This window comes from Myxocyprinus asiaticus, chromosome 33, assembly GCF_019703515.2.
Source record: "Myxocyprinus asiaticus isolate MX2 ecotype Aquarium Trade chromosome 33, UBuf_Myxa_2, whole genome shotgun sequence".
In the NCBI taxonomy this organism is placed as follows: domain Eukaryota; kingdom Metazoa; phylum Chordata; class Actinopteri; order Cypriniformes; family Catostomidae; genus Myxocyprinus; species Myxocyprinus asiaticus.
The window spans coordinates 25688077-25698578 of NC_059376.1; the positions used below are offsets into that span (position 1 = coordinate 25688077).

The 10502-nt window shown below is 44.1% G+C and overlaps 1 protein-coding gene across 1 annotated transcript in view; it reads right to left on the bottom strand.

The window, feature by feature from the left end:
* The window catches only part of LOC127424692 (cadherin EGF LAG seven-pass G-type receptor 3-like), a 69396-nt gene extending 63291 nt beyond the window's left edge, over window positions 1-6105 (bottom strand). The window contains exons 1-2 of the mRNA XM_051670083.1: window positions 4908-6105; window positions 948-4796 (exon numbers count right to left, since the gene is read on the bottom strand). Of these exons, the coding sequence (XP_051526043.1) occupies window positions 948-4796; window positions 4908-6066 (5008 nt within the window). The 5' untranslated portion in view covers window positions 6067-6105. The remainder of the gene's footprint in view (window positions 1-947; window positions 4797-4907) is intronic.
* Window positions 6106-10502: the final 4397 nt, after the last annotated feature.

Below are 10502 nucleotides of genomic sequence, written 5' to 3' on the forward strand. Positions count from 1 at the left end.
CCAGTAAATTCTGGTTCCACCTATCTTCCCCAGAAAATCACCATTACTGTGCATTTATACACAGAGCAGAACACCCAGAGAGTGACCCTTTACAGTACTTAGTGGACAAGCACCAGCTAAATGTTTCAATTCAGGCAGGCAAAACTAAAACAAATTCAAAACACAACCCCAGAAAAATACATTCATCATTCGCACAGAAAACTCAAAGAAATTACACAAACATCTAACATTGGAGTCTTACAAACTCCCCAACCTATTGTATACACACACAAACTGTCAGAAAAGGTAAAACTATGTAAAAATGTCAGCAATATTGTTCACCATCAATCCAGTCAAGCTTAAAATCCAGGCATTTTTTGTGTGTAGATTGTGATAAAAATCACACACAACATGTTACATTTACCATTTTAGCCAACATGTCTTTAAATAATAAAAAGTCACCATTTATAACCTTTCAAAAACCACAATTATTTGCACTTCCAAGAAAATGGTATCAACAAAATCAGTCGTTGTGGCCAAGTAATTCTCGCCCAGCAATAATAACCTCTCATTTTACCACTGACTCCATTAAAGGGTATTGCTACCTGCTAATACCAGTAAAAATCATTCTATCATAAAGTAATTCACAATGATCTCAAAATGTTTTTAGAGGAAAAAAGCCCTGACAGGGAAGAGTCTGCTTTCTCCAAAGATATCTGGTATTCTTTCCATTCTTTCCTCTAAAATAAACTATCCATTCTGACACATTGCCTCTAGCAATATTTCATAATACAGCATTGAGCCATTTACAGTGCAGAAAAGAGTTAGCCAAACCAATTTGACCTGATTTGATTTTAACATCGTGACCTTAATAGCCCTTGCCACATTTCCCCATTTCCTTTTCTTCCTGCCTTCCCCTCTCATCTTTCCCTCCCCCTCTTCATTCTTCCCAATGCTTTTGGTCTTACCAGTGACGGTGACCACCATTGGGGCCACCAGTGGTCTGTTGTTGTCCAGTTTTCGGCTCAGACGGATCTCTCCACTTGTGTGGTTCAGCAGTAGCAGGTGCAGCTCATTTCCACGATCTATAGTGTAATAGAGATGATCCGAAACATCTGGGTCATGGGCCGGAACTCGTCCAATAACCCCACTTGGGAAAGTGTTTGAGCGATTGGATACAAAGTTGTTAAAGATGATTTGAAAGTCTTGCATTTGGGGCCCATTATCGTTCTGGTCAACAAGTCGGATCCGCACTGTGGCTCGACTCACTAGTGGTGCTGATGTAGCCTGGACGACAATTACATACTCATTCCGTGCCTCATAGTCTAGGTCAATTAAAGAAGTGAGTTCTCCTGAAAAAATGTCCATCTGGAAGATTTCTGGAATATTTCCTTCCACAATCTGATACATAATCTGAGCATTTGGGCCCTCATCTGGGTCCGTCGCTGTAATCTGAGCTACAACAGACCCAACGGCACTGTTCTCTTTCACTAGAACCTCAAAGTCATCAGCAGGAAACACTGGAGCATTGTCATTGACATCCATGACACTGACTTGAATGTGTACAGGTGTTCGCTGAGGTGGAACACCTCGATCTACAGCATATGCTGTCAGCTCATAGAATGGAACACTTTCACGGTCAAGTCTCCTGACTGTCCGGACTATTCCAGATGTCGGTTCGATGGTGAAATCACCATCACCATCTTCTCCATTCTGGAATGTATACTGGACACGGCCATTGGCGTGAGCATCACGGTCAGTGGCAGAGATTTGTAGAACACTAGTAAAGGGCGGGGCATCCTCACTTACTCCGCCTTGATATCTGGGACTCAAGAACTGAGGTGCGTTGTCATTTACATCATTAACGTTAACCTCCACATATGTGGTGTCGGATTTTTGTGGGATTCCGTTGTCACGAGCCGTAATGGCAAGTGTGTAAGTCATCTGGTCTTCATAGTCTAGTTCGGCTTGAAGTGTAATTGCTCCAGATGCAGGATTGATACGAAACTGTGGAATATTGTCCTCCAAGTAGTAAGTGATGCGTGCATTTTCTCCTACGTCTTCGTCTGTGGCACTTATAACCACCACGGTGCTGCCAGGAGGCCGGTCCTCATTTACACTGACTGAATAATGAGCGCTCTGAAATACTGGGCGGTGTGTGTTGGCATCTGTGATGTTGACATGCACCTGACAGGTGTCATAGAGAGTTCTGTCAGAGGCAGTGACTGTTAGCACATAGCGACGCTCCTGTTTGTAGTCTAAAGGCAACGCTAACGAGACCAGCCCAGAACCACTGGCTGTGCTTATGGCAAATCGGTTACGTGTATTTCCACCAGTGATTTGATATGTGACAGCGCTGTTTACATCACGATCAACTGCAGTTACGCTGACCACACTTGTGCCAACAGCAGCATCCTCATTGAGTCGGACGTAATACTCTTTTTGAAGAAATTCTGGCCTGTTATCATTAACATCCATTACTGTGATCGTAACACTAGCCGTGGCAGAAAGTGGCGGGGTGCCATAATCCCGTGCCTCAACACCAAAAAAGTAGTGCTCTACTGATTCACGGTCAAGCTCTGAACTCACTGTGACCCAACCAGTGGCAGCATTGATAAGAAATGGTGTATCTGTACCAGTTCCTGTTAAACGGTATTCCAGGCGTGCATTGTCACTGTTATCTGTATCAATAGCTTGTATATGGAGAATGGAGTGACCAATAGGAGCGCTCTCCAACACTGTAGCCTGGAATGGCGTAGATACAAAGATTGGTGGGTTATCATTGACATCGGTGACCTGCACACTCACAATTCCAGTGTTGTTGGAAAGAGGTGGACGGCCATTGTCCTGAGCACGTAGACGTAGTGTGTATTCTCGTTCTGTCTCAAAGTCCAGTGGTGCGACGACCTGGATTTCCCCAGTAACGCTGTCGATAGCAAACTGTCCACGGCTGTTCCCACTTATAATGTTATAATGCACAGCAGCATTCCCATCTTTATCCAGGTCCGTAGCACTAACTCTGAGGATTTCAGAATGTGGGCGAACATCCTCTCTAACAGCAACAACGTACCGCTTTTGACTGAACTGTGGCACATTGTCGTTCTCATCCAACACAGTGATATGGACACTAACAGTAGCCGATCGTGGGCCCGGCTCTCTCCCTTGATCATTAGCTTCAACCAGCAATGTGTAGCGCTCATTTGTTTCTCTGTCAACAATGCCTCGTGTTGTAATCAATCCTGATCGTGGGTCAATCTCGAACGCAGAACGTGCAACAGCTGCACTTTCACCAATAAATCTGTATCTTATGTTGGCGTTCGCCAGTGAGTCGAGATCTGTTGCACGTAGTTGTAGAATAGGATAACCCTCTTCAACATTCTCTCGAATTGTCTCACGGTACTCTGTTTGCTCAAACACAGGAGTGTGATCATTACGGTCAGCCACAGTGATGGTCACCATAGTTGTTCCAGAAAGGCGTGGTGAGCTGTGGTCTGTGGCAGTGACTCGGAAATAGTGCAGGTCCATGTGCTCTCTATCCAGAATGTGTGTGGTGGTGAGAAGGCCAGTATTTGGGTCGATTTGGAAGTAATCCATGGATCTGCTGTTCATTAAAGGGGCCATGCTGTAACTGAGTCGGCCTGCCTCACCAGCATCAGCATCCTCAGCTGTCATAGTTATGACTGACGTACCAGGAGGCTGGTTCTCGGCGACCTGAGCCTGATAGTTGTACTGGGGGAAATGGGGGTGTCGATTAGCAGCCCTGCGGGAGCGCCCAACAAGAGGGACACCTGCCTGCTCTTCGTCATACTCCTGATCCTCTCCTCCCTGCACTTCATCACTCTCTCCTTCTTTTTGTTTCATGCCGTAAAGATATTTTTCTGCCTCATCTTCACTATTTTTGAGCCCATCTCGTTCATTCCATATTCCCTCATTTTTGTGCCACTCTTTTATTTCATCTACCTCTCTGTCTGACTGAAAAGTACCATTGCCTTGATCTTTTTCTCCCTCTTTAAGTAAATTTGTGTCTTTCTCCATTACCTCATCCTTTGTGTCTTCTGCAATCACCCACTCCATGCTTTCCTGTCTTTCTCTCTCTACAGGCTGTCTGACTCCCTTCCCCCTTACCTCCCCTTTCACCCCGCCCTCTGTCTCTCCCTCCCTCCTACCACACTCAACAGGGGCCTCCAGCTGCTCCTCATGCTGACTGACACCCACAGCTTGTAATGACACCCGTTTACCCGAATTTAATTGTGGCCGCGTGGCTCCCCCATCGGCGGTTAAGCTGTCGTCGGCATTGTATTCATCACACCCTGCATGTGCAGCAGAGCAAGGAAAGCGCGAGCTTCCCTCATTTGTAAAGTCGCTTTCTTCACTGACAGAAATATATTGTGTTTCATTTGTATTTTGATCAACAGGGCTGCTGCTTTTGTTGTTGTTTTTGTTGTTGTTGTTGTTGTTGTTGTTGTTGTTACAATTTTTTGCACGGTTGTTATTGTTACTGTTCCAATTCCTCAGAGGCAAACTTTCAACAAAGTTCGTAAAGTGAGCGAGCTCGTGCACGGCGCTCGCGCTTGGCGCTGTCCACTGAGTGGCTGGTGCTGATTCTTCTCTTGCGCTCCGCGCGTTACTACTGTGAGTGTGTGAGTCATGGAATCGTTTAGTTAAGTTAAGGAGGTAGATATGTGATGCAGTAAGACTCCTGGTAGTGTCAGTAACAGATGAGTCAGACTTGTGCTCATCACTGATAGTCAAGTCAAAGCGAGTCGCGCTGATTTCATCTGATCTATGATAATTAGCCTTTCTGTCATCAGAGCGAGCTGTGTCAACAGGAGAGATGTTGTCGCCCCAGTCAGCCTGTGGCATTAAATCTCGAGCAGTCTCGCGCAATGCATCATTCCGTTTGAGTGCACAAGAAGACTTCGGTGGACTATTCCGATCAGAATTTCCACACTCTTCACGAGTGTTCAGCTCGTTCGTTCTACCAGCCTTGGCATTCACACATAGTAATAATGAGTTGTTGTATGAAAATGTAGTGCTTGTATTCTCTTTTGCCCGCCTTCCATAAACAGCACAGCTCACGCCTATCGCTTGCCTTGGTGAGATGTCGAACCGGTGCCAGTCACTGTTGTGCCAGGCTGGATGTCTTTCAGAACAACCTGTGCACAAGAGAGCAGCTTCCGTGATCCGGTGTGACTCGAGACAGCTGTTTGTTTGCTCTGGAGAGAGGTGCTGCGCGCGTGGTTCCGAGCACCCCCGGGCATTCACAAACCCTGCTTTAAAAGACCCATTCCAGCCCTTTCTGGTGAGATCGATAACATTCAAGAGGGCTGAAAGGGGACGGTCCGTTGTCGCTTTGTTCAATTTTTTGGCGTCCAAAACAATACAAGCCACATTAGAATGAGAATAGTCTTTAGATGACGGCCGGGCTGGTCTGGTGGCAGCGGTAAACTCCCGTTTTACTCCCGCAGGCCTTGATTTCCTATCCACGGTTCTAATGTTATCCACCTGCGAGCGAAACACCGCACAACCCAGCTCCTGGCGCTCGCTTTGCGCAACGACTCCGTCCGTGCCGAGGTGTGGATGTGTTTGTGGCCACGAGTACCCTCTAGTCCTTTGTATAGTCCTCTTTTTGTCATTCTGAACTGGAGAGTCGAGAACAGGAGAAACAACGCCCTTCTCTCCGGCGCCACCGTCACTCCAAACTGGCTGGCGATGACTGCGTCCGGTGTGCAGTGCCGGTTCTGATATGCATATTCTAGAATTCCAATATTCCGGACGCAATGAACCAGAGAGGGTTCCCTCTGCACTGTATCGTAAGCATTGTTCACACGTTAGACTTTCAGATCGCCGTCCACGCGACTGTATCAACCGTGCAGGGTGGATCTTCCAATTGCCCCCAGCCAAAGCCCCCGTCGCCGTTCTGTCGGGCAGGCTTGCGCTTTGAGTGTCTCCGGGGGCTGGGTGGGTGCACAAGGAGCGGCAGCACGGTCCTGCTGCACTCCCCGGGATGACAGTGAACAAAGAGCTGAGGAGAAGGTGTATCAGCAGCGGCGAAAGCGAGCCCAAGTCCAGCAGCAGTGCAGCCATTAGTCTGGTGAAATCCTTTCTCTATCTCCCCCCTTCCTCCCCTCTCTCTCTCTTTCAGTCTCTCAGTCCCTCACTCTTAACTGAAGTGTCTCTCTTTCTCTCTCCAAACGCCGGCTAAGTGACCAGCTCATCCACGACCGCCCTACTCCTTCCGCCGTGCTCCCCGGTCGCTCGGTGATCCCGGGAAGCTCGCATCTACTCTCGATGAGCTCCGGCTAGCAGCGGCACGAGCGCAGCATCTCTCATTCACATCCAACATGGCTCACAGCGAACCCGGTGCTACCCTCACTCCTCCCCTCTCGCTGCTTTCTTTCTCCCTCCTCTCCCTCTCTCTGTGAGATAAGAATGGTTCGTTCCAGTGTGCGCAACGCTGATTTCTCACTCATAGACGCCATGTCCACCACTGGAGAGCAAGCCTGCTATACACGCAAGAACCTATCAATATCAAAGTGAAACCATGCATTAAAAAGCAGCATCATTAATTAAATACATTAACACGTGGGAAACTGATTTCTCCTTGAAGTTATCCATAAATTAATTTTAAAATATAACGATATTATAAATAGCTAAATGTTCAATTTAATTCAATTATGTACTCAAAATACAGCCTATTTTTAATATTTACGAATTTGTATGACACATTCTCATCAAACTGAACTGAGCAATTTTTAAATAATCTACATTATAATAAATCTGTAAACCTTATTGCATCTTTTTGTGTACTTTGAATAAAGGTTATTTGTATGATGAAATATAGGCCAATATGGATACAGGCTGTAGCAAGGTAATCTGCCTTCCTTCACTATGAATAAGGTCTATTAATTCCACAATCAGCTAAATTTCAAACATCAACTTCAAGGTATCCACAGCTTTTACCATTTAAATATTAATAGCCTAAATAAAGATTTTAATAAGGATTTTATTATAACAATAGTAAATAATAATAATAATAATAATAATAATAATAATAATAAACTGTCGGTTCCATTCTATACATATATGCCTATGATGAAATTCATTTAGGTCTAAATGAAATACTTATACAGCATAATGTCAAACATATTATTTATCTTTTATGTAAAAATTGTACAGGCTATTGATACCAATGGTGGTCTGGGAGCACATGTGGTATTGTGTTGTAGCTGCTATTGTACATTTTTTACAAATTTGTAAAAACTGTACTGAAATCTTTAAAAAGCCTAACCTAAATTATTATGTGAAATTTTAAACATTTACTGATTTATTAAAGTTTTTTCTAAATATATGATGAAATATAGGTTTATTTTAGGCGTATATACCAAACATTTTAATAAGTTGTTTTATGTTAAATGTAAACTATAGGCTATTTTTGTGATTGGAGGTCTGGAAGCACATGGTGGTATTGTGTTGCAGCTTTTAAAATCAGTCAGTGTCCACTTGTGACGTCATGTCTTACCCACGGAAGAATTTCCTGAGGCGTCACTTTTTTCCATTCAAATGTAATACTGAACTCATATAACTTTTCTCTATCTCTACTTCCAGCCCTTCCTCCCACTACATAGACTGTTCTTTTATATGTAGTGTTCGACATCCACACCATAGGCATTTTAGGCTATACATATACTTTAAATCAAATTGGATATCGGTGAATTTCAGAGAGCGTGTCGTATAGCCAAACATGCCGGATGAGAAAAACACGCTTAGTCAGAAATAGACATGTGCGTTACAAAAACCAGTCTGTGTCTCGCGCAGTCTGCCTACCACTGACACTGTTGGAACGAATCCACGGATGCTGTGACACACACACACACACACACACACACACACAAGCTGCACTCGCTCCCCACTGCTCTCGTGCTCTCTTCTTAGCTGAGCAGAGCTGACTATTGTAAAGAGCTTGTGCTCTCCGTGTGCTGTTACCAGTGATGTCTAAGCAGGAAAATTTGTTTGCAAATTTTCCTCATTGACTGTGGAGGATGAGATTCATGTCTAGTCTTTAGTGCTGCGGGTGTGCTTGTGTGTGCGAGACGCTTGATGGTATTATATCACAGTCACGGCTGCCCTAAATCACATTAAGGAGGAGAGGCAATCCCATAACTGAGAGCTTCCTCTGTGAAACCTGTCTGATAGACTGACTGGCAACACCGATCAACCAGCCTGCGATTCAGCGGCTCGCCAAGCCCCCGCTGGGGAGAGCGATCATATTTAGCGTTACTCATCATTCTCCGAATTAAGTACAGCCCATATTTCGAAATCTTGCTTGTCATGAAAACCCATTGCCAAGGTCTACATTTATCACATTTCTCAATGCCTGTACTGGGGGGGTCCAGATATAGGCCTAAGACTCCTTTATTTAAATGTAAGCCTAGCGCTAACGTTTATTAGGATTTAGCCTAAATGTTGGAGTGAAAACAACAAAGATGCATAACATTACCCCAAGTAGACCTACAAAACTTTTTAAAACCACGTGCCTGCGATAAAAAGCTAGACGCAGCGTCATGAATGCAGGTGTCTCGAGACGCGTTTTTAACAGTTGAAAAACTCTGTAACTTTACACGGCGTCTAAAAAACACGGCACTCCTGCATGTTTATATAGAAAAACAATTGAAAAACAGCGGACGCAAAACACGTTCGATATTAATGGCCCCTAACAGTTTGTTTCAGATCCTTTCAGCACCGCGGAGAGCGCTCGTGTCCTCGGCTCTAGAGATCTGCAGCTTTTTAGAACATTTTCAGTTTTGTAGTTCAAAGTGAGAGAACAAAGACAGTTTTATACATTTCGGACCATTTTTGAGAAAATAATTGGGTTCACAATAATGGGAGGTCTATTATTTTCCATTTTGAAACACGGAATTATACACAGTCGTGTTTTAATCATGCCTGCATCAACTTCGACAGACTAAATATAGACTGTTGCACAAAACTATTAAAGGGATAGTTCACCCAAAAATGAAAATTCTCTCATTATTTACTCACTCTCATTCCATCCCAGATGTGCATGACTTTCTTTCGTCAGCAGAACACAACTGAAGATGTTTAGAAAAATATCTCAGCTCTGTAGGTCCATGCAATGCAAGTGAAGTGAGAAACAGATAAACATTAAAATCCTTTTTACCCTAAATCTCCACTTTCACTTTTACATCTGAAAGTCACATGTGGTGCCTGTTAAGTCTCACTTTCACATCTGAGTTTAGAATAATTTAGAGTAAAAAAGGACTTAAATATTGTACATTTTCTCACCCAAACCTATCATATCACTTCTGAAGACATGGATTTAAACACTGGAGTCTGATGTTTTATGTTTAATTTCTGTGATTTTGGAGCTGCAAAGGTCTGATAATCATTCACTTGCATTGTATGGACCTAAAGAGCTGAGATATTCTCCTAAAATCTTCTTTTGTGTTCTGCTGAAGAAAGAAAGTCATACACATCTAGGATGCCATGAGGATGGGTAAATGATGTGAGAATTTACATTTTTTGGTGAAATATCCCTTCTATAAGCTGCCTGTAAACACAAGGCTAGAAAAACAAATTCTACACAGAAACCAAGTAGGCCTATATCATACGTGCAGAATGAGATGAGAAGAGAGAAAAGATAGGGAGAGAGCTCTAATGGGTTGATTCGTAATCCACAAAAATCCAGACTGTGGATTAGAGGAGCGCACACTGCAGAGCACACCTGGGGGTGCTTAACGCACACACGTACACTCACACACACACACACACACACACACATACAGGTACGCTGTCAGCTACAAGGCCATGGCTATTCAATGGTAGGAGTTACCATGGGAACGGCAAGAGTAAGGGATGAGTTCCATCAAGAAGAGGGGTTTGTGTTTGTCACAGGCCACCACTGTTGATCTGTAACTGCATACAACCCCGTCCTCTCTGCTCACCCTGTTAACCCCTCCCTGTGGACACAGCAGCAGGTGTCCTCGGCCAGTGAGCATCTGTCATGGCTTGGTCTGAACGGAGTAGCGGCAATAATACATATTCACAAGAGAGAGGGCTGGCAGCACGCGTACTGACATCACCGACTGTGATGACAATTTTTTATTTGAGGGCTCTTCTTAATGTGGGTGTATACACACAATGCAGGCAGCCGAAGGTATAAATAATAAAAAAAAAATATACTTTTTTATATACTATAGAGAGACAATCTCTCAAGCATTCTCTTTCTCTGACACCTACACACACTAATCTCTGTCTCTCAAAATACTACCGCCTCTTCAAGGCACATACGCAGAGCTCTTGACATAGGGATGGAAGGCATGTGGTGACATTTGGGTGGAGTGTGCTGAGTATTGTGAGACTGTTACCACACCAGATCTGTGCATGGTGAGTGTGAATTAATTAAAATGGCATGCACGTGTGCAGAACCTGAATATTCAATGTGGTGCCGCACCCAGAATCCACAAAAGCAAAATAAGCTTAGGACACACCTACCCTAAGTC